Here is a 26124-nt window from a genome sequence, read left to right on the forward strand (position 1 = left end):
CCATTAAATACACATGTATCTAACTTGATCTCTGCTATTCCCTAACATCAAATTTAGAATGAATTAGTGGATACTCTTTAGAGTATTAATGTCTCACATCCCTAAAATTATAGAGAAGTCCTTCTTCCTCCACATTAATCCATCTGAATTATAAACTACACAGTCCATTCTAAGCTCCTGTTGCAAAATAAAGTCTTCCCTGTTAACTATAGTGAAGTGTCTCTTCTCTCCACTCTTAGTACTTGGGTGATAACAGAACAACAAAGTTGATGTGAATTTTCAATACTAGTCCAGCATCGTGCTTCCTATTGAACCACTGAGCTTATTTTTCTATCTATAAAATCCATATAATGTTTACCAAATAAGTATCACTATGAATAATAGACTAGACAATATATAGGACTTAAATAGCACACCAAAAAGCAAAGTTGATTTTTAAATAATATCTTCTTGCTGTCCTTGTGATACAAATTAAATTATTTCACTGTTGTTTAAATCTCATCTTGTATTATGAAATATTTTATATTTGTCTTAGCTTCCTCTTGGAGAATAAAGATGGTGATGCCTGTTTCATATTGACATAGCTCCTCATTAATAGCTCCCCAGCTGCCAAGCTACCCAGCCAACCTACTGGTCCCTGCTGAGAAGAGGCAGAGGAGTGGCAGCCCAGGTGGGTTGGAGGAAACGCTTGGCAAGCACAGCCCGTAGCATGTGGAGCCCATCATGCAGGTGTGGCTGTTCTGAGGTGCTGCAATCCAAGGTGCACTGAACCTGTCAGGCTTGGGGATGGTACCAGAGGACTGCTGCAGAAGGCCATTCCATGCAGCATGGTAGCCACACATGATGCAATGACCTCAATCTTCTGTTTCTTGGTCTCCAGCAAGAAAATAGAAGTGGGACAGATCTGAATGAATGTCAGGACTGGAGAGTTGACCACTAGCATTAGTAGGTTTCCAAACCTAATTAGCATAAATTTGAACTAATAGCATCAGTACATTTCCAAAACCTAATTAGATAAGTTTGAGCCAATAGTATTGATACTTCTTTCAAACCCTAATTTACCATAAGTTTAGACCAATAGCAGTGACCTAAATGCTAGATAAACCCTAAGACCAGCACACTAGGTTGCAGAAAACTCACTATCATGTCCCCTCTTGTACTGCAAGAATTATGTTCCTGGTTCTATTCTTCAAAATATCCTACTCTTACACTCATTCATCGTGGTCTTTCATTCATCTTGGATTTCATTCTTTTCCAGGAAAGAAGAAGACATTAATGGTGAGCTGCTGGGGTCTGCTACAACACTAAAAGTCACAGCCCACCTGCCAGCAGTCTGGCTGGGCACAATTCAGGAGCCACTTGTCAAAAGAAACGAACTTTATTTTTAGAATACACACACCACAGCACACAGCTCCTCAGGAAAAACCCTCAGACCCCCAACTGCCACCACCAGCTTCCCACAAGCCTCTCAACCTCCCCCACTCCTCCTGCTCTTGAGGCCAATTGGCTCGGTTGTGTGGGCGGAGCCAAAAAAGTCCCCCAATGAGCAGCTCCGTGGTCTGAAAGGGCGGGGAAACAGCCCAATGAGCATCACCGCAGAGGAGCCAATCAATTGGCAGCTAGAAGTTTGCTGGGGCCTTTGTGAGCCAATCATCAGCTGGCAGCTGGAAGTTTGCTGGCAGCTGGAAGTTTGCTGGCATCAGGAAGTTTGCTGGGGCCCCTTGGCTGTGGCTCTCAACACCCACCATTAATAGCTGTTATTTTCCTGAGCTGCAGAGGCCTGAAATCTTTGGCTGACCCTACCCTCAAGCAGAAGTGGAGAAACTCCAGTCTCAACTGCCCCCAGAAATAGGGAGTCCAGTTTCATCTCAAAACTCTGATCTCAATATAGAAGTCTACGGGAGAATTCTAATTGTTCACTTGATAAATTTTGTGAGTATTCTTCTTACCCTAAGGAAAATTCTATAGATTTTCAAGCTGATAACTGGTCATGTTCTGAAATACATGTTACAGTGTATAGCATTTGTTATGGTTAATCTGAATTGTCAACATAATTGAATTAAGAGATGCCTAAGATTAAGAGGATGTCTTAATGAGGGTGTTTCTAGGGATGATTAGCAAAATGAGTTGGAGACTCATCCTAAGTGTGGACAGCACAGTTTAATAGGTTGGAGGCTTGGATGGAACAAAAAGTTGGAAGAACAAGGAAGAAAAAGCAGATGCAAGCTTGATTCTTTTTGAATGGGTTCCTGATTACTGCTGTGAGCGCCTGGGCACATCTGACTCTAGCTCCTTTACTATTCCAAAGTACATTCTTCCCAGTGACTGTCCAGGGAGTTTCCAGGCCTCCAGAGCTGGACTATGGAGGCATCTTGATTGGGGATCACTCCAACTTCTTGGACAGAATGGCTACTGGTTCCTCTAGCTCGCCAACCTGTAGATAACCATTATGGGACTGACAATCGGACTTCTGGCTATGTGAACCAATCTAATACATCCCTTTTAAATCATATATACATATATATGTGTCCACAGACATACACAAACACACACACACAAACACACACACACATACACACACATACATAATCTCCTGTTGCTTCTGTTCCTCTAGAGAACTCTGACTAATACAGTATTAGTGACATTCTATTCTTTAGATATTAGTGTCTATAAGAATTCATTATATACTATCAACAAAGGAAGACCACCAAAGCAATTCAACACATGCTTATTAAGCAATTTATCCCCTGCTATGTGACTACTACTGTGCTAAGTACTAGGAATAAAAAGTGATTGAGATATGAAGCCAATACTCTAGCTGGCAAGAGACAAACATAATAAATGATATGTAATAAACAGGGCGAATGCTACAATGTAGTATGCACCAGACAATGTGGGACAAGCAAAAAGGCACAGGAGAAGTTGAAGACTTCTCAGAGCTATGCATTTTTTCCCCTTAATAAAATTATCATAAGACTGTCTGTAAAAGGTTTTCATGGCTTCTTCTGACCAGTTAGAAAACAAGTGTGGACAATTTCAGTATATATTGTGCCCTCCCTCTGCAGTTCACTGTTGTCAATATTTTCTTGTGACCTATGTTTGTGTCTTTTGTGGTGGCAGTGGCAGGGAGAGTGGAGTTGAAGCTCCTTCAGAAGAGGTGAAGACATGAATCTGCCCTTTCTTTCCCCTTTCTCTTCCTCAAATTCATTTTTGCATTTTTATCAACAGTATCCATAATTATTCCTTTCATGATATACAGACTGGATTCACCTCCATTTTTAAATCTTACTGCCTCTTTCTGGTGAGACCATCTCAAGGCTTCATGTTTAGAGATCATCTTTCTAGAAAGTTTCCCTTATTTTATATGGTAGAGAAAACCAGGGATCTGGGGTACAGGATTCATTGTGGGAAGCTGTAACATCCTCGAATCATTGCTTCAGTGCTAACCCCCGTGTCCTAATTAAATGTTGAGTTCTCATGTAAACTGAGATGTGAATTCCTCCCTTCTAACAAAGGAGATTTCATCATGAACTCCATCCTTTAAATCTTCCTGGTTCACTCAGACAGCTTGTTTCTAAACACATTATCATAGTGCATCATTTCCCCAGGAAATAAAATTATGATTAAGTAACAGGGTCATTAAGAAGCTGGGCTCAGCATTAGCTGGTCTCTTAATTCTCTTGCATTACACCTTCAGCAAGTTATTTATTGAGATCTCTCATCCACAGAGGTGGCTGCATCCTACCTCATTCAGGGCCATTGTCTATGTTACCCCAGCTTGTCTTAAAGCATCCACAAGCATTGATTTTTACCATCCTTGAATTTCCATCCATGGCTGTTTTGTTCCTGATATTGAAGCCGAAATCCTTACTGACAGCTCCTGTGTATTACAATTCCAGGACTACCTCCAGTGCTGTCTTTTTCCCTCTTTTGGTGTTCCATTTTCCCTCTGGGTCAAAACCACCCCTTACCTACTCTAATCCTTCCTTACCTTTGGGGATGAATATGGCTCCTATCAACCCTTCTCCTTATTTTAGAAGTATCTTCCAAGAGGGATCTATTGTAAGTTGCAGTACCTCTGGGTGAATGAAAGTCAACACAAATCTACAATCAGTTTTGGATTCCCAGCTGGTCATTCTATTTTCTTTGTTTTTCTTCTTCCTCTTAAAAGAACCTCCAAAATACAGCCAGAAATGTGTTGCATTGAATGGAAGTCACTTAGGTCAGTTCAGTGGCTTTGTATTGCTTAGAAGCAGACCTAAACTTCTCACCATGGTCACCAGGACCCAAGTACCTTGGTGTCTCTTCCTTTAGGGTCCTGTCTCACACCTGTCTTCTGCTCTCTCATATACATCCAGTCACACAGATTTTCTTTTCTTTTTGTCAAATCAACCAGAATTGTTCTGCTTAGAGCCTTTTTGGAACTTCTTGTCTTCCTAGAATGCCCCTTTCCCTGATTTATGCATGGTTCTCTCTCCAGCCTTGAACTTTCCTCATAGCACTTATCTCAGTCCAATATATTACACATGATTTCTTTATTCCCCTGTAGAAAGCAGACTTTCTAGATAGTAGACTACACAAAGAGACTTTGTTCTGTTCCCCACTATGACCTTCATTCCTAAAGTACTGCTTGCTACCTAGCAAGCATTCAGTAAATATTCATGAAATAATGAATAAATAGCATGTCCAGCATCAGAGTCATAGTAATAAAAATATCCAACATTTATCTAATAACCATTTTACGACAGGTAAGTTCTTAGCATATTTTACAAACCATCTCAGATAATCCTGAGAGTAGCCCCATGATGTTGGTATTGTGATAATCTCAGAACTGAAAGGTTAGAAAATAGTTAGCTTGAAAGAAAAGACCTGGTATTCTGACTTCACGGCCTGATGCTACCTAGGCTCCTATAAAGTATATGAGAAAATCTGCTATATGCTATATTTGCAATCTATCTGAATGATCTTACTTTCCTAATGGACATTCCTGAGGGAGGCTAGCTACTAAAATTTGGAAGGTACTTAAAGATTGAAGCCAGATTCTTAATCTTTCACACTTTGGGGCTTTTTGGAAGTCATTTAACTGGGAGCAAGTCTCTAAAAGCATCAGACCCTCAATTTTGCCATTGATAAAATAGGCTAATAGTATCTACTTCAGAACATTCTATGAAGGAAGCAGTTATATATAGTGTATAACTTCACATAGAACTATTAACAGAAAATGCTCCACAATGGTTATTTTTGTGAGGATGTTGGTTGAAGTTCCGTTGGTTCTGTAACTGCAGATGATGTGAAGTTCACAGCATGATATCAAGATTCTCTGCCAGAATGAATTCAGATTCCATGGACCATACCCATGGAGCTGCAAAGAGAATGGACAGGACGCTGTGAAATAGGATATTGAAAAATGTTATGAAAAGTAAAGTTCCTAACACTGAGGATGACAGCTAAAATCTTAGAAGAAGAAATCTAAGCTCCAGGGGAAGTAATCTCTTAGTAACTCCAAGGTTGCCAAGTGAATGCAGAAAGAACTCAATTAGAGGAAGCAGTGTATAAGGAAATTGCTCTTGGTTTGGAAGGAAAGAAGTTTAGAGTGAAAAATGAAGCCCCTTAAGGTGCATGACCTAATACTGATTATCAGACCATCTATTGGCCAGTGTCAGTGGGATAAGGAAATCAGAGCAATAATAAAATAAAGATAGCTAGCTGTCCTTGGAACTTTTGAAAGCTGCAAAAGGGTTTTATGCGGGAATGGAATGATAGCACTAATTGAATGAATAATAACCATCTGGCAAGATTGTTAAAAGCACGTTATATATAAACATTACAACCTTATAAAATGATCAACATTATTCTGAGAATTCAGATAAGGAATCCAATAAGCACAGAGATGTTAAGTCACAAGGTCAGCCACATCAGCAAATAGTGGTTGTGAATCTGTTTAAGTAGAAGAAACAGAGGGTTATCTTGGAAAAATCATGGAGATGGCTCCTGGAGCCAGATGTTATGGTTTATACATCAGGCATCCTCCAACTGTTTCTGTGTTAATGCACAAATGTTCAGAGATAAAAGTTAGATTATGAAAATTATAATCTAATCAGTGGATGGATCAGCTTGATGGATTAATAATTAGAATGGACTAACTGGGTGGTAAAGGTAGGCAGGTGGGCCATGCATAGAGGAAGTAGGTCACTGGGGGAATGCCTCTGGGTTTTATATTTTGTCCCTGACACACACACCTCTCTCTCTCTCTCTCTCTCTCTCTCTCCTCTCTCTCTCTCTCTCCCCCCCAAACCCCCGCCCTTCTTAGCTTCCATAAGCTGAGCAGTACTCCTCCACCATATACTTTTGTATGATATTCTGCCTCACTTCAGGCCTAGAGCAATGGTTTCAGGCAACCATGGACTAAATCTCTAAAACAATGAGCCAAAATAAGCTTTTGTTCTCCTCTAAGTTGTTCTGGTCAGGTATCTTGGTCACAGAGACAAAAACCTAATTTACCAGAGATCCCATTGTATACTGGAAGTATAGGTACAAATATTGAGAACAACGTCGATTTGCAAATCCTTAAATTAAATTATAAGGGAAACTAATCACTCTGTTGACTCATTAATTAAAATAAAATTTTGATGATAATGATGTAAGATATATTCATTAAAGAATATTTAAATATTTGAACCATGGCAATATAATAAAACTCCTCCCATTTTTGTCTAATTAGGTAGGCATTTTTAGTCACTGTTTTCATATCTGCAAAAACTAGGAAGAACATTTTTGAATTTTGTTTCATTTTCTCAATTGATACTCATCCACAGGTAATTTAATTAATGATAGAAAAAGAAGCTCTATCCTTCTCATTGTATACATTTTCATTTAAGATTTACTTTTTTTCTGTATTTAATGATTTTTAAGATTTGGAAGATAGTTATATTCTTTGGTCAAATTGTTATAACTTATCAGTTTAATTTAATCTAAAAGAAGACTGGTAATTCTTAGCACCTTATTGTAATAAAATATTTGAAATATGAATTAAATGATATACATATTTTTGCTGTAGAGGTGTATGATAGTAATCTATTACACATTTTATGAAATTTATTATGTTAGAATAAAATTGGATTAGATAGATTAGAATAAATAGGAAACATGGGAATAATATTAAATTTCTGTTATAAAAAGAACATATTCTTTGCTATTTTAAACTATTATAGGTACAAAATTTTGTGTAATATTTTGATTCCATTGCTGTCATTAGAAAAGTGATGTAACTTCTATCTTAAAATGTCAAAGTTTATATACTGGGATCACATCATTTGCAACTACATGATTGTATGATAAAAAAGCTATATGTCAACTTAAAACTGAGTTAGGGCTACAAACTTTTCAAAAATACTCTTGTAGATACTTCAGTGACAAAAGTTGAAAGCCACTGCTGAAACTCATAGATCACATTTGATGAGTAATTCTTTCTCCATAGAGCATGTGTCTAGGGTGGGGATGATGAACATAAGGTTCTTGTGGGTCCTATATTTCTAACTTACTTCCAGGTTTGTATCCAGGGAAGATTCAGGATTTCAGAAGGACAGACAGACAGACAGACAGACACACACACAAAATCACCCCAGCCCCAGTCGTTTTAGGGAGGAGGGTACTCCAGTCATTTTCCAGAATGTATAAGAATAGCAGTAAAATCCCTGTTCACCTAAAATGTGTTGGTTTGTAGTAGAAAGCACACCTGCCCTGAACCAGACTTTGCAATAGGAACAAGAAACAGCTCAGAAGGCACATGTGAACTGATGGCAAAGTTAAATATAAAAATGATATCACCCAGATGCCAATATAGATAGATGGCATTAGGTATCTCTTGAGCTATTTAGATGCATCCAAAGTAAAAGAAGGACAAAGGTCAAATGAAGCAAATGATTTCACCCTCCTGACTGAAAAACAATAGCATACAGTATATAAACTCAACTCAATAAATTAATTCTCACAACTAATTCATGAAATAGGTATTATACTTCAAATTTTAGAAAAATCAACAATTTATAAAGAAGGTTTAAGTAACATATCCAGGTTATATTATTTATTAGTGAGGAAGTTAAAATAGGAACTTGAAGCAGAAAATAGGATTTGTTTTGGAATAACCAATAAGTAGGATATAGCTACTTTTGAATTTATGGTGCACAATCCATGGATGCACGCATACACATATACATAAAAGCATCTTCAGTGTAACAATAAGTGTCCCAGGCATATGGCATAGTAATAGGTAGCATCTCCTTCCTATGGCCCACTTTTCTTTTTTGTGAGACAAATAGACTGTCAATGTCAAACCACAGCTTACAACAATTGCCAGTTCACATTAATTCAAAAGAAGGTATTTCAGTATCTAATTTCTTGTTTACCTACCCATGATATCATAGAGAAATAAAAATGATTATAATTTGCTTCCAAAATAAATAGAAAGAAAAATTAATATAGTTAACTTTTTTTCCATATGTAAAAATGTCAGAATTATAGTATGAAGGAAGGAAATTAATCTCATGAGCCAAGGGTCATATGTATTTTGAAAGATATCCAAAGAAACAATAGGGATGATTTTTATTTTCATAATAATATCATCATATATCCATTTTGCCTTGCAGAAATAATTTAGCTTTTGATCTCATGAAATCTTTGGATGACTTTTTTTTTTTGTATGAATAACTCAGAGGAGAAAAAACACTTATGGAATAGAAGCTTTTGTTCTTAGAGGTTGCGAGGTAAGCTTACATAGAGTAAACAGTTTTAATGTGTTTGTTATAATGTCATTCTTTAATAGCATTTTCTGTAAGTAACACTCAAACATGGCAACGTAATAGCCCTGAGAAATACACAATTCAAACAATGTGGGAAGGAGAATTTTATGAGGTGAATAGACATAGAGTCACTAGAAGGAAGATTGCATTTTTCTTTTACTTTTTTTTCTAATTTTTTTATTTTTTATCTTGGAGCTTTTTCTTCTAACTCTTCTGCTACCTTTGCAGTATGAAGGTAACATTGTTGCAAAAACATAAAAATTGCAACATATTCCAGAAATCCCTTAAGAAAATAATTCTTTGACAATGAACTTTACTCAATTGGCATTGTACTTAGAAATTGTTGGGATTTGTTTTCATTTTGCATTGGGGTTTTTATTCTTGTGCAAAAACTGGCCATTTAAAAGGATGGTAGGATAAACTTCTAAGGGAAAAATTTTTTCTACAGCTTTGCCATTATGCACAGAATTCTATGAAGGTCTGGCTAAATAGACATTTCTGCTTATTTCCTGTTTAGGCTTAAGCTTTTTAACAGACTTAACTAGACTGCAAAACAAACTTGAAGGCCTCTCTTGACTTTAGCTAGCAGAATTGATATAGGAAATTGCCATTTTTTTCCTTAAAATTTTTCACTTAGATCAGAGGTATAAAGCATCCGAAATACATTAAAGTTCTAAAAATTCATAGATTATTTTGAAATTAAGGTTAACTTGAAATATAGGCAAGGGAGATGCTGAGAAATAAGGAATAATGCAGAAATATCAGATTGAAAGATCTATTGAGACAACTTTTAATTATTGTTTCTTTTTCTTCACTCACATTAATACAGATTGAAACCCCAGAGGTAGACAAAAGAAAGTTGTGATGGTTTTTATTCAAATATGTCAACAGAGTCCCCAGCTTACTCATGGTTTATAAAGGCTAATTGTATCTGCTAAATTATTACCTGACCTCTGACTACAGGTTCTCTGCCTGGGTCATAGGCATTCAACTTACAGAATTGAACTGAAAGATTCCTTCCTGTACTAGCAAGATACAACTAAAACAGGAAATATTATGATATTATTGACTACTTACTATATGTCATCTTCTCTCCCAACACTTTACAGGTATGAACTCATGTAATATACTAAGGCAGAAAGAAATTTTAAAACTTTCCTAAAGTAACAGTGAGTTTGGATTCAATTCCAGGTAGTCTATCTATGCACTCCTAAACTAAATGCAAATATATATATTTAAATGTAAACACAACATACTCTGAAAAACTCTCTGTATACATCATTTAATGTACAATATGAGGGAAAAATTATGTATTTGTTTACATATGTATAAAATATTTTGAAATGATGACATTGGATTCTTTACAGCTCAGACTTGAAGGAGGGCTAGTGGTGCAAGAAGAGATTTACATGTATGGCTTAGAATCCCTAAATTTTAAAGTATGTATATTATATTCACAAAAATGGATGTTAATAAATAAATCTTTAAAAAATAATAAAACTTCAGTAAATTCTAATATGTTAAAAATAATTTAAGTCTATATTTAAAAAGAAAAGCTAAAGACATCCTTGGGGGAATTCAATGTGTTTTATTTTGCCAAGCAAATGATTTCTTTCATGTCCAATTAAACTTTAATGTGATACCTACATTTTGTTTTCTTACACATAATGCACATTCACTGTAATGACAGATTCATCATGCTAAAATCTATTCACAAACCTACAATTTGAAAACAGAAAAGTGCATTTCTAGGAAATTTTATGTATAATACAAATGAAAAAAATACTAAATTATTGAATTACCAAACTACACCATATAAAACCAATCAACCACCAGTATTCAGTATACATTAACACTATTTTTGAGAAAGAAATTTTTCTTTACATTTGCCAGAGCTTTGTTCAAGAAGAATTTCCATATTTTTTAAAGTAATAAAAGTATATACAATTTAGTAATGGTCACAATAGAAGGTATTAAATAGTACAAATAATATTATAAAACTAAACACCATATTGTGTATAAGTTTGGGCCTCTGTGAAGCAGGAGAAACTATAATTTGAGAACAATTCTGCTTTAATTCTGTACATAAAAACATTGATGAGAGGATGGTGTTGACCTTACATTGACATGTGCTGCTATTTGGGTGCAGAGTGGAAAAAAATAAATATAAACCTTTTCAGCAGGCAAACCATCTGCATAATAAACTGCTTTAGAGATTATTTAAGAATCACACACATTTGGGAGAATAGCTTTAAAAATGAATGAAGTTGGTTGTCATTTATGTTGTACATTTTGATGATTATTTTTGCCACTTAGAGGCCCCCTTTTAGAATATCAAAATATACCAACACTTAATTAATAAAGATATTCTTAAATCAATGACCATGCTCTTTTGAACAATATTTTTTTTGGTGGCAGTGATGGTGCTAGGGACTGAATCTAGGGCTCTGCTCATGCAAAGCATGTGGTACAACTGAGCTATACCCATCAGCCCTGATCTTAGTTCTTAAAGTTTTACTCAATATTCAAAATGGCCTTCATTAGCTTCTTCATGAATTGTTAACTACAAATATAATTTTTATAGTAGATTCTGTGTAGGTATTTGTTACGATTCTTGCTTTTACCTGGTAACATAAAAAATTAAGTAAATGAAATGAAAAGGTAAAAGCTGTGTTTTTTGAAGGAATATGAGAACATGAGGAATTTCTTATGATTCTCCCATCTAATTTTTAATTTGGAGAAAGTCATTTTAAATTATTCTAATGAAACCATCCAAACATACAATTAGAACATAATTATTCATTAAAAGCTTATACGATTACCTTTAAAGGCCATTGAATATATGTATTAACATTTATTTAAAAGAATATTTGAAATGAAAATAAAATAATATGAATGAAGACAGAAATCTTGGATCTTCTTAAAGAATGTTAATTTTGTTTACATTATACTCTTTTTCCTTTTTTGACATAATGAGCACCTCTCCACCACACACATATGAATATAAAAGATATGGTGTGACTGAAAAATCAGTATGATGTGAGATTTTTTTTAAAAGAGAATAAATCATAGAACTTGATGATTGAAATTGAAAATTAGCCACATTTGTTATAAATTCTTCATGATAACATGAAAATTTCTACTTTATTTTTTTTTCCTTTTTGATGGTTTTCACCCCCCATGGAGAAGTTTGATACTTCAAAATGTTTTCTTTTTATATTGTTTAATTTGCCACACAGATAAAAAATTAGAACCAAAATAGTAATCAATTAAATAATGTAAGATTATATTTAAGTCTATAATAACTTAAATAACTTCCAAACAACTTTTGTCTGGAAGATGACAACAATATAAACCTACATGTTCCATTGCTTTAACTCCATCAAAGATCTTTAGGGTATAGATTATTCACTTTAGCTTTCTGAAACAAAAGAACCAAGATCAATGACAAGTATCAGCAACTGACAAATTTTACAATCTTAAAAAAAAATAGTAATTTCACTGGAAGCATAAACTCATCATTTTCTTTTTATGAATCACTCATGTTTTTAAATAATGCTTAGATGCCCTCTTCCCTGTACATTATCTATCTTACATTTCTTCCGATGGCATTCTGTCATGTCACATGCATTTACATGACTTTACCTATGTGAAAGTTGTGAAATAGAATTTATTTTCATATGTAAAATCATTGCCAATCAGAAATCTAAACCCCCAAAGTAGGGAAGAAATACCAGTGTTACTACCCTCATTCAATTGAGGGATGTAACAATTCTACTTCTGTAGCTACCACATTGATTTTGAATAAAAGATGAATAAAGATATAAATAAAATCTGGGTTAAGTTAAATATTTATATGCACCATGAGGACCATGACATGTCTACTGCTAGTCAATATCATACACGAAATGCATGCTCATTTCAGTTCATGTAAAACTCACTCTAGGAGTGAGTAATCACCTTTTCTCAGGAATTTTTCATGGGTAAAGAACAAGATTCTTTGCTCAAAATTTGATCATTGAAGACAGAGCATTTGTTACTAGAAGCATAAGCCCCACGTATGAAAACATTACGACTCTGGCAATTGATTTCTCCTGTTTCTACTTTTTCGGCTATTGATGAGAGCCTTTAACTTGCCGTAGTCTCCTCTCAATTTTTGTGATTCTTCCCCCTGTTGATGTTGCTGTCGAGTGTCTTTGCAGTACTGATTGATCATCTGCATTTCTGAGTGGCTGAATGCACCCATGATGTCCTTTGGGTGGAAAGGTAAAGCCCTCACAGAGCTGGCCCAGGTCCACGGTGACCACTTGTCTGTCACAACAGCCACCATTTCTGAATCTAAAACTTTGAAGTTGATTTTGGCTATGGTCTGCTTGAAGCTGTTTTCTGTTGCAATGCAGTGATACAGTCCTTGGTCAGAATCTTGAACAGAGCGGATCAGGAGTCCTTGTGGAGTGGCTATAATACGCTCATTCAGCTTAACCTAAGGGAAAAACACATGAAAGTTCAAACACACTGAAGACTATATATTCTAAAATGATATGCCTGACATAAAAAAAAATTGACTTTCACAAATTTGGCAAAAACATTGTGTACAAATTAGCTTCCTTCTCAGTAGATACAAATTTGTGATCAGTTCCCTTGTCTTTTTTGCATAATAGATCTTGTCATAGAAGTACTCAATCTGTTAAAGAGAGGGTGAAGGTATTATCCATCTTGGAAAAATAAAGTACGTTACCTTTGGATAGAAACAGTTCTATCACATTCAAGTACAGAATTATGGTTGCTTTTGGTATCTGTATCACTGACAACATTATAAAAATGAAGTCCATAGATAATTATAGTATTAATTTCATGGAATTCTTTTCTTCCATTTTTACTGACACACTCACTTACTTGTGAAATTATGAAGCCACTAAAAAAAAGAATTGATTCTTCTTCTTTGGTCAATGAATCAGTGTTCTAGATAAAAAAATACATAAGCAAAACCAGAATTTTGAACATTTACATTACCTTTTGCAATTTTCTACCTATTGGATGTCTAATAATAAACTGGAAGTACATTGTCTTATAAATCTTCCAGGTAGATTTACTTTGGAAGGAAAGGCAATAAAAATCAATGGGTTAATATTTAATTACTGTCTAGGCTTAGGCTGCAAAATGATAAATGACCAAATATCAGCCAAATGCTTGAAATCCATGTTCTTTAAAGAGTTCCAGCTATAGTGTTCTCCATCAATGAAGACATAAAAATCTACCACAAACATGGCAAGATGTTACTTGCCATATGTACTGTGGAATGTTCTTTCCCTAAGGGAAAAAATATCTGACCAAAATCAAAGAGGTAATGTATGAGAAATATTTTTCTAAATGATAAAATTCTGTTAAAATAGATATTTTATTATTAATGAGGTTTAAACCAAAGACTGATAGTTTTGGATAAAATGTAACCATCACAAAAGTAAAAGTGTAATAATGAAAGGTGGACAATAGAAATAGAATGGAGATAGAAAAGAGAGAATCGTTACAAAGAGATACAAAACTAATTTTTGACATTAATTACGTTTTGAAGTTTAATTGTGCCTCAAAAATGATTTACAATGACGACATGTATTTGAGAATTAATGAAAAGAAAAGAAAGTCTTTCTTATATGTGCAAAATTGAAAAACGTTTCTTGAGGCCAATATGATAATATCCATAAAACATGCCCATAATATTTATTGCAGCAATTTATTTTCTAGAGATTTATCTAGAAACTATATTCTCACAAATATGCATATATTTGTTTATGTATTACTTTTGATAAGAAAAACAAAACAAAACATAACCTAACTAGTAAATGACTCAGGTATATTCATCCAATGAAATATTCTTCAGTAAAAAAACAAACAAACAAAAAACCAGGGTAGCTCCACATGTATTGACATTGAAGTGTGTGTGTGTGTGTGTGTGTGTGTGTGTGTGTATACTTTAGGCTACAGAGCATATTTGGAGGAATATATAATAAAATGGGTGAATCTATTACTCTTTATAACCTTTTATACTCTGAAAAGTAGAAATAAGCATTAAAGTGGAAGAAGATGTTTGGTTCTTACTTTATGCTTTTCAATATGAACTATTAGAATTTTGCTTCTTGGGCTTTTATCATTTCTGTTACTTGAAAAGAGTTCAATTTTTATACATCAGTAATGTGAGAAGTAAGCATGTGTTGGCCTGAAATAGTAAGAATCAGGATAATTTAATAAGTTCTTAAGGGTTTATTTAAGTTAGATATATGTAGAACTAGGCTCTGCTTAAATTATGAATGGTTTCGTGATTATTAAATTATTAATTAAATTGATTACTTTTTATCAAAATCTTAAATTATTCTATTCTTGCTTTGCAATTGAAAGATAAAACAAAATAGTAATATTTCAGTCCACATTCTTGAGCATTCTGAAATAAAATAAATTAAAACCATACATTCCATTTTAAATTTTATCATTAATTTCTGTGGTATATATTAAATGTACTATTAAATATATATACACATTGATTTTAAATCATAGAAATTATATTCACTTGTATAATATTCTATTGAACTTTTTATTAAATAAAATAAAAATCTTTTATCCATTTTAGGTAATACTTGTTTGAAAATTAGTTACCTAATTTGTATATGTTCATAAGGGCATTTTCTGGAAGGACTGTTCATGCCCTAGCCTATGAACTCTTCCTATATGGTAATCATGATTACACATGTGATTTCTAACCCAGGATACTTTGCAAGGCAATTATGATTATACTCCCATATCCATTCAAAATAATTTAATATTAATTAGACTATAGATATCCTAAGACTTATTGGATGACACATTTTACAGCAAAAAATAGACCTCAAAATAATTTTTAATTTAAAAAAGTTGTAATTATTATAGAATTCCAGCGAAAGCAGGATCTCTTAAGTACATCTAGAGCATCTTCAGATAATTAAATGTCCTCTTATGTTTAATATTCCAGTAACTGGTCTATGTTTAATATTCCAGTAATACAGGATACAGAATTCACTAAGCTACTCATAGCTCTTTTGGATACGGAAGTCTGAAAACTGCAAAGTATATGCCTGTATGGAAACTAGCATTTCAGTAAAATAGATGCAATACCTGTTCTGTAGCTTGTGAGGACATACATTTTTCATAGCCTTAATTAACTTCATATGTACAAGTAAATTTCCCCACAACAGAAGAATATGCACCAGTGCAGGAGGCTCCATTCTCCCCTTGGCTCCATCAGACTTTTTGGTGCACTAACAATGGTATAATTTAGACTACCCTAAGCTTTTATGTACATACATTTTTTCTTCTTTTCATTTGTCAGAACAACATGACATCAGTTTTACGGAATTCATTGTTTACAATATATCACTGTATGCCATTTTACAACGCCTCTATTTTAAAAGAGTTCTTTTCAATCAGTGAAATGTTATAGTAAGTGTCCTTTTATTTGAAAATTTGGACTTTTTTTTTCCATATCACTAAATAAAGGAAATGGTCTCATAAACAATGATTTCATATATCGCCTGAGTGAATCACAAGAGTTATGAATAATAAATCGATGGAAACATTACTGCAGAAAAGAAAAGTGCTCTTTACCATAGGTTATAGTTTAGTGTAATTCATTGTTAGGGAATACTGAACTATTTTTAAAGCCCTTTTTTATCTTGTGAGTCACACAAAGGTGCATTTGTGTGAGAACTTGGCTTCTGGATTTGAACACATTTTGCTTCTTTTAAAAATGCTTCCTCGCATCAACACCACTGTCTTAGTGTCCAAGCTCTTGTTTCAGTCACTGTGTTAGAGAGGTGGGCAGGCAGAAAGACAGGCTTTCTAATTAATCCATCAATTCTAAGGACAAAGGATTTTAAAGAAGGTGGCACTTGTCATCCAGATGACATAAAAAGATGTTCATATGTCTTTCCTTTTTCACTTGATCTGCATCTCACTGAGGGATGCTGATTTAATGTTCCTTGCAAAGCCCTGATTGATTGCTGCTGGGCTGCATTACTCACCTCTTTCCTCCTGTCTTTGTCTTTCTGTAGCAACCACTTGATAGATGCCTGTGGAGACTTGGGGGCACACTCAAGAAAAGTGGTGTTATTTTTTACTCCGTACTGAACAATTTCAGCTGCATTTCGATATGCTGAAGAGCAAAAAGAAAAGAAAGAACACAACAGAATTTAGAGCACACTTTTCAATACTGATCTCTGAAAAATTGTGATTAAATATGGCAGCCAACAGAGGTGATGATCACTTAACAGGCAAACAAGTATATAGTGTTTACCAATTCTGTTCAATGTCAAGAAAAAGAGAGAAAAGTTAATCAAGGCTATGTTGGTGAGGGAATCAAGGTTTGCTCAGGAAATAACCTACACCAAGGTCGTACTTAACATCACTTTGCAGGCTTTCTTATCACAACATTGTTGTCAGTTTGTTTGTTCTCAGCTGAGCAAACTGAGGCTGTGAGTTACGAGGCCATACTAAAACTAGGCTTGTCCCTCCCCAAAACTCATATTCAGTATGGGATGGAGAAAATTCAGGAGCACAGGAAAAGGGCAGAAACTATAGCATGGCTCCAGTTAAATGCAATGGCTGAAAACATGGTCCTTGGAATCAGAGGAACAGGAGTAAAATCCTGACTTCACCTCTACTGAAGCAAGTTACTCCATCTCTCTATTCCTTTGTTTTACTCAATTATAAAACATGGGTTATAGTATTTTTGCACTTTTACAAATAGTATTAAATTAGGCAAAGCATTTAACATAATCACGTGGTAGTTGAAACATGAACAGAATCTTCATAAAGCAGGGATAACAATAGATTCTACTTTGGTATAGTTTTTGAACACTGAGTAAGATAAGTACTAAACTCAGGTTCTGATACAAATCATCCTCAATATTTACCCGCACCTCCACTGCCATTGTTCTGAACACTGTTAACAACTGCTGTCATGAATGGGAACTGACTTTCCTTAAAATGAAAGGCCTGGACCTAATGCATTGTTCCCCTTACTGAAATATGATGTGAAATACTGATTTATTTACCAAGTTTGACCATTGTTCACTTTAAATACCTTTTAGGTTAAATCCTCTGCATTGAGTCAGTGGATTTCCATGTCTCACATCTTGCCTTCGGCTCCTCCTGTAGGTGCAGAAATGTGTCAAAAGTGACTTAAAATTATCTTTGCAACTGTACCACGTTCTAAATATTTCATTTTTATTTTACAAACTTTTGATTGCCTTAGATTTTATTAAAAATGCTTGATTAGCTGATGCAGGTATCTGATATGTCTCATTTAATACATCAATGTTTGGATGAGTACTAATCCTTACTTTTCAATCTAAATAAATTCTATCCCTCCTCATCTACCATTTGTGGTGGAATGGCTATGAGTTTTCTTTTATATGCATTATCTGGGTTAATACTAGGTTTCATAATTGAGCATATAAACTTTTATTTTAGGGTCATTCATTCAAAATTTTCTAAAATGTTTCCTTCAAGGCATAAACTCACTGCTATTTTCCTTTTATGAAGGGCATAATATACTTTTCTTACAAAGGTCAACACTTTAAAGATATATTAAAACTTTTCTCAAACAAGTGATATGGCAATAAAACACTAACATTTAATATAAGGGTAAATAACATTTTTTATTTTCTAAGACTCTCCCTCAACTTTTTTATTTTGAAAAATTTCAGTTGTACCAAAAAAAAAAAAACACTGAAAATATGAGTATAATGAATACTCAGATGCCTAGATTCACATATTATTGTATTTGCCACATCAATTTAATTCTCTCTGATATACAAACATATGCTGTGTATGCACATATATAAAAACCTATAGAAAATAAATTGTAGCATGTTGCACTTTCACATAATTTAGCACATATCTTCTAAGTAATCTTCCTGTGGAGGATTATAATACTAAAAATATCAAAATTTATTTAGCATCATCTAATGCACATTGTATATTGAAATTTTCCTAGGTGTTCCCAAAATATCCTTTATGGGTTTTTTAAAAAGTTTATCCAGAACCCAAAGTTCACTCTTTGCATTAAGTAGTGACATGTTACTCATTCAAGCATTTTAAAAATTTAGCTATTGTCTTCATAAATTGTTGCTATTTAAAAGTTTTAAGTTATTTGCATTTTAATTATTTAATTTCATAATTCTTAGATTCGCTGAGTATACTAGTTTCAATTGTATTACACATTGTAAAAAGCAAAATATAACAACTGAAATCTCCTGAGTAAGGCATTGTGGGTAAGAACATTGCCGTAAGTAAGAAGAAAGGGTACTTTTTAAATGTGTGAATGCTTCCTGACACTGATGAAAATTATGCATGAATGAGAATATCACTTAATGGGATTATATGTTAATCTTTATTAACATTTTTATCTTCGAAAGTAAAATATTCAGCAAGATGAACAGAAATATTAAAATCAGTGTAGTTATTAAACTTACAGAGCAAAATTCATCTCAAAGTCATTAATAATGTAACATCTCATTTTAAGATTACAGAAATAGTTAATATTTTATGTACTCAACATATTGTATACATCTCTTTATGGAAAAATATATATATATATATATATATATATATATATATATATATATACACACACACTTTTGTATCATTAAAGTATTCCTTTCTCAAAAAGGGTGCCCATTCCTTCTACAATTTTATATTTCTATATAGACATACACATAAAATAATGGTAGTGTTAGGAACTCTTATGGCAATAAATATAACTAATGTGCAGTTTTACTGCTTTGCAATCTGTATATGGGGTAAAAATGGGAGCTCATAACCCACTTGAATCAAAGTGTGAAATATGATATATCAAGAACTATGTAATGTTTTGAACAGCCAACAATAAAAAATTAAAAAAAAAAAGAATAGTAGAATAGGGAGGTTTTGTGGAATATTTGAAAGGTGGGGCCTAGTATTAGTCCTTAGATCATGTAATTCTCCTACAACCCCTATATTTCATGTGATGAAGTTCTTATAAGGAGCAAGCCTGGCCCCATCCAACTCTCTGCTTCCTGGCTAGAGATATGTCCCTTATTCCATGTGCACTCCCATCACCCAACACAGGGCCTGACCCAGAGCCTGGGCTATGACATTTTGACTTCCATCAAAGCTGTAAGGTAATTTATGATTTGCTTGTGTCAGAAATTTTTATATAATAAGTAAAGCTACATAATAAAGTAGTCAATTTAGAAATTCAAAAAAAAAAATACATTTTGAAGTTGCAACATTATTTACTACCAGCCCACTTGAAAGTGATCATATGAACACCGCTGGAGGTTCTTATGGCTGACCTGGTCATTTTTAGTCTTCTAGACAAATAATGGCATTCACAATCTTTAAATTTATTGTTCTGTGATCACCACTATGTAATGGGTTACTCATTGAGAGTATATAAACTCTCAAGCTGAATAATCTGAATTTACAGTTTCAAATTCCAAACAGAAAAACACTATCATGGCTTGACTTATATGATGTGATCGGCATGAGTCATTATAGTCAATTTATTTGGATAAACAATGAAATAATTCTCTTCTTGTATAGAAAAGATATTTACTTGAAGATTGAGTTGGTAATTGTATCTTAAATTTTCTAATGATATATCTGAAATCAGAGTAAATAATATTAGACACTCAAGTGAAATATTTGATACAAATGCACAAATATTTAAGATGTTACAGGTTAGACAGAAAAATGTTAATATGCATATATTGATTGAATTTTCTGGGCTCTTTATAATAGAATTAAGACACTGCCAGAGAGATCTAGATAGTTCTTTAAGTGATTATTGCTTTCTTATCCCATGACACATGGCTTAATACCAACTATAATACTGGAACAGTAAGAATGTAAGATAGCTTCAGTTCTTTGCTTTTCAAAAAGACATGATTGAGTTCATAATTTGTGATGGTAGGAGGACAATTTGTAGTCAGTGTTTATCCGTCTCAGAAAAATAACAGGTTGAAACAGGTGAAAGAATATATGAATATATTTCATAGAAATTTCTAAAATACAAAAAAAAAACTGAAACAGAAGTTATAATCCATACATGGTGTGAAATTTTACTTGAGAAATATTCTGTTTGCTAAATAAAAACAGTTGCCGGTCAAAACAAATGTCTTTGCAGGAGAGAAGTGCTGATCTATTTCCTTCACATGACATGTGCAGGACTATGGTAAGATTCAACTTACAGTCCTCACAACAATCTTCCTTGGAAAGGGCAATGCTTCAGCTTTCTTCAGCACCAAAGAGACAGACTGAAGTTTGCATTCCAGGAGTTTAAGATGCCAATTATTAGAGTTCCTTACCAAGAGAAATTTGTTGCCTTTAGAGTGCTTAGTTATGGTGATAAGTTTAAAATATCATTGCTATTATATTTGGGAGTGCAAAGCATATATGATTGAAAAATACCAACAGAAAAGTGGCCATTTTTAAATTTGAGATTACATTTGGAATTTGCTTCCCTCATATTTTGTGTCCAGGTACTGTCTCTCCAGCCTAGTGTAGGTATAAAAGATTGCCTGATAATGAGGTCCTGGAATTTGATTCAGAAATCAAAAGAAGTTACCGATCTAATGAATATGTCCTAAAATGACAGAGGAACATAAAGTCTTTGAACACAGATATGACAGACTGTGGTTTAAAGAGTGGGCTTTCTCTTTATATCGCTGCTTTCAAACACAGAAGACTCTCAAATGATCCAGGTTGGGCCACTACACAGTGCCAGATTCATGTTTCTAAATACCCACTCAACATCCCTTGAGTGTGTGATGGACACCATTAACTTACAGCATCTTTCTCCCCACAAACCTGCTCCTCTCATAGTCTCCCCTTTCTCAGGAAATGACACCTACATATGTCCTTATGCTCAGTTCTGAGAACTTGGATTGTTTTTGACTCCTTTATTTTCTAACCTCCCATATCTAATACATTTACAGATTCTCTGAGGATATAAAGTCAGATCAATTTTACCAGCTATCACTCTATCATCCCTATCCAAGGCACCATTCTATTGCACCTGGGTAAATACAGTAGCTTCCTATTTTCCAGCTTGCACTCCCATTCCCCATCCCCATCTCTTCCTGTTTCAGGGCTCCCATTCAATTCAAACCCATCCAGTGACATTTATAAACCATAATTCAAATAATATCATTATGTGCTCAAATACCCTGACATTTTACGTTTCATTATAAATGAAATCCTTTCAACTACTTATAAAGTCCTCCATCATCTTGTATCATGACTCATTTCCTAATTCCTTTTTCTCATTTCAGGGTAGTCTCCTTAGTTTTGGTGCTGTTCCTCTTACAATCGCGGTATACTCCTGGAACATTATTCTTTCAGATAAGGCCTCAGGACCAATCCTCACTGTGTTCAAGTCTTGTCCAAGGACTATGACCCCAGTGAGACCCTACCTGGCTACCCACTAATGTCCCAAACCACTGCTTCTCATATGTTCTACCTACCTTCTCTGCCTTTTTAAATACTTAGACTTTATTCTTATTTGATAGATTAGAAGTTTTTATTTATTCATTTGTTGTCTGTTTTCTCCCTTTGGAATATTTTATACCTGAACTCAAAGATTTTTTGTCTTTGTGTTGCTTTTTTTGCATGTTACATGCCCAACTTCTAGAAACATATTTGAAAAATATTTGTCCAGTGATAAATATTTGTTGAACTAGTGAAAAGGAGCAAACTACTCTTGATATATGAAAGTACTTCCATAGTGTTATTTTAATCTATCCATATAGGAATTTATTTGTTACAAGGAATTAGAGCCATAAAACACCATTACTCCTGCGCTTTACTCAAAAGATCATTGGTATTTGTGATTGGTGTTATTTGTTCCCTCTGCTGACCCTAAGTTTTATAGGTGTTGTCCCTATCAGCTATTGGAATTCATATCACAGGATGGTTGAAAATAGCTGTTACCTTGGCTGGTCCTGAAATCTGCTTGTTGTTTGTTATATTATCTATTTATCAACTGGTAGTCAGTCCCTTCCAACTTGATGCAAATTGATGCAGTGTTTCTTGCTTATGTCTTCCCCAGATTAAAGGTATCTGCTAATGCTTTTCTCTCTTAATCTAATCAGTAGTCATGCATTCACAAAGGGGAAGAGCATGGTTATCAAGGTTTATAAAGCAAATCAGGGTACTTTGCTGGCACAATGTTCTGGAGCTTAAAGAACATGACTCGTTTCATTTTTGATAATATATGTTTTTCATTAATCCAATTAATTTATGTTTCTTAGAGAACAAACATTTGATTTTAAGGTAATTAGGGGATGTAGGGAAACCCTATGATTAAAGGATATACTGAAACATATAGGACAAAGGAAGATATCAATTAAAATTAAAATTAAAAATAAGTACTTTCTGAACTATTTGATGGGTCCTGGGGAGATGACATTTGCAGAGGAGCTTTGAAGGAGAATCTCAAGTTATTAAAGCATGGGATTTTCTTCATTTAAACACCATTTGTGGTGCTGAACATAGCTGCTGTTCTTAGTGTCATTTTTTAAGAAAACAGCAATACAAGTGGTTCTAACAACATGGAGCACTTCTGTATTCTTGGTGACATCGATTTTAAGTTGAATGTTAAGTGCTCACCGCTTCCCAGTTGGGTAGAATCTAGAGCAAGAGTGGCCATCCCAGGCACAGTAGGGGTCCCTTGCCAGACAGCAGTCAGCACAGGCTGTCCCATAGATGTGGCAGCGATGCAAGGACACTTGGGAAATCCCTTCATTGGAGCTCACGTACAACTGTTGCTGTAAGAGGAATGATGGTGATTTATTTCAGATGTGGAAGTTAGAAGACTTTCAGCAGGAATACATTATAATGTATGCCCAGAAACCCTTGCATTCATTTAGAAACAGACTAAAAATGAGAAGCAAAGCACAGAAGGATATAAGCCAAAATAAATAGAATTTTCTTATGTTAATATGCCTATACTATTACCACTTTCCTGCTTAAAAAAGAAAAGCTCAGAGCACCATGTACAACGGTAATGTATTTTAGACATTGGGATTCATTGTTCACTCAGATGTGAGCTAACATATTGTAGATTTAAATTACAGTGTTTTCTTTTCTCTGAATGCTCTCAGCAAAGCACAAAGAAATATTCTCATTTTTCAAGTCTGGCAACACATTACTTCGAAAATTTTTAAATGTCCGGTTTAAAAGAAAGGGTACTTTAACAGAAAATAAAAAAAAATAAAGGACATTTAAAGTTTAGAAGAAAAATAGCAGATAGTAAATATTAGATGGAATGAAGAAAAATGTCTTCAAAAGTACCACAGTACTCATTAAAACTATTTTAAAATTATTTGGGAGAATGTCAGCATTTACATTTAAACATATCTTAGACTTTCTGCATGACCCAGTAACCTACCTCACCTCAGGGAAATTTGAATAAATATTTTATCCTCCCTCATTTGTGGGGTGTCAAGAGCGTACAACTCCAGTGCCTTTATCTGTGCATAAAAATGTTCTCAGAAGTCGATGGAAAGAGCATCTAAGTGACACTCCTTCTTTTCCAAATGACAGATAGAATATAATTCAAGTCAGCACAGAATCTCTAAGCTGGAACTTGAACAGATGTAGATGTGAGGGAGCATCTCCCATATATACATATACTTTTAAGAATTGAACGTATTGGTTGACCAGGCTCTAAAAGCTCTGTAGGGCAGACTCCCTGGGTCCCAATCTCAGCTCAGCCACAAACACACTATGTAACTTTTCTGAATCTCAGTTTTCTTATTGTTGAAATTGGGATAATCCAGTACTTGGCCCATAGATTTTGTAAGACATAAATGTTGTAGGGGCTCCCAACACATAAAATGTTTGGAACAGTTTGTCTCTTGTAAGTGTTCAATGAATGTTAATTAATTGTAGTAGCAGGAAAATACAAATCAACAGAAATTTTCAATTCTACTAAATCATTTAAATTATACCTCATTCTATTATATCTAATATAATTATTTTATTCAGATAGATTGATTTTTTTGAAATTGTGCTAAAATTGATTGATTGCCATTTAAATGTTCAAATTACAAGAACATAACTGGATATTTTAACAATAAACATCTGTCCAGGAACATTTGAAACAAATGTTTATTGAGTAAATTAATTATATAGTGAATGTACCAGCTTCATTAAAATGTTTAAAGCACATTAGTTTAGCTAAGAAAAGAATGCACATAGTTTCATCCTAGATAATTCACTTTTTATTAATCCAATTATTTTCTGTTATTTGAAGTACAAAAATAATTGAAAATAATGTCATAAAATGAATAATGAAATAGATTGACTATCAGGAAAGGTAGCAAATTCATGGTATTTAAACATATATAAAATGTCCTTCACATTTTCAGTCTTCTCACTTGAATAAATAATGCAGTAAGCTGTTATGCAAATGAATTCTAAAAAGTCAAATAAGCACCCCTGCCTTGTATCTAACTGTTGTAATGAGATGTTTTCAACTATCTACAATATAAGACATTGGAAACCAATGTACTATGAGAACTACAAATAAGTTGAAACCTGTAATTTCATGTAAGACTGAGATGCCACACAAATGGTTTTGTATCCATTTTGAATTTTGCTTCTATATTTTCTCTTTGCATTATATTGCTGTAAACAAAGGGGTTCCCTGCAGACTTCAAAGACAATTCTGACTTGGGATCAGCACCCTAGGACATTAGACAAAATGACAAATGGCTTCTTGTTACTTGGGAAAATGTTTGCTATGCACCACACAAACATTTTTACAGATGAGATCTTTAGCTCCCTTGTACCTTATTTATTTTTTCTCATAAAGTTTAGTTAAGTGAAAAGAATGCAAGACTAACTATGCAATACTCCATCATCTCTAACAGACCAAATGTGGCAAAGACCACTAAAATTATGTAATCAGTTGTGCAAACACATAAAATCTTTATTCTGGATTCCAAGAAAAATAAGTCGCAGGCTTTGACAGATAGCATTTGCTGAGGACTCACATTATTTTGGACAATTTATATAAATCAAATCCTTTGTGGAGTAAGGCATTACCTTACAGATGTAGAAACCTAGGACAGAGAAATTAAATGATTTGTCCAAAATTTACAGTCAGCTTGGGATTCCAAAGCATCACAACTCCACTCTGAAACTTATTCCATTCTGACCACACTATTCTGCCCGCTTAGAACTTTTACAATAACAACTTTGGGTGCTACACAGGTGTGTATTTTGTACATGTAGATCACCATATGTTTGC

At 34.0% G+C, this 26124-nt stretch overlaps 1 protein-coding gene across 2 annotated transcripts in view; it reads right to left on the minus strand.

Annotated features, from left to right (window-relative positions):
- Positions 1 to 10366: 10366 nt before the first annotated feature.
- The window catches only part of Sema3c (semaphorin 3C), a 170160-nt gene continuing 154402 nt past the window's right edge, over positions 10367 to 26124 (minus strand). For both annotated transcript variants that reach the window (XM_015488413.2, XM_048786230.1), the window contains 4 exons: positions 23478 to 23635; positions 17908 to 17975; positions 16847 to 16977; positions 10367 to 13281 (listed from right to left, as the gene is read on the minus strand). In XM_015488413.2, the coding sequence (XP_015343899.1) occupies positions 12868 to 13281; positions 16847 to 16977; positions 17908 to 17975; positions 23478 to 23635 (771 nt within the window). In that variant the 3' untranslated portion in view covers positions 10367 to 12867. The remainder of the gene's footprint in view (positions 13282 to 16846; positions 16978 to 17907; positions 17976 to 23477; positions 23636 to 26124) is intronic.

Source organism: Marmota marmota, unplaced genomic scaffold, assembly GCF_001458135.2.
Source record: "Marmota marmota marmota unplaced genomic scaffold, marMar, whole genome shotgun sequence".
In the NCBI taxonomy this organism is placed as follows: domain Eukaryota; kingdom Metazoa; phylum Chordata; class Mammalia; order Rodentia; family Sciuridae; genus Marmota; species Marmota marmota.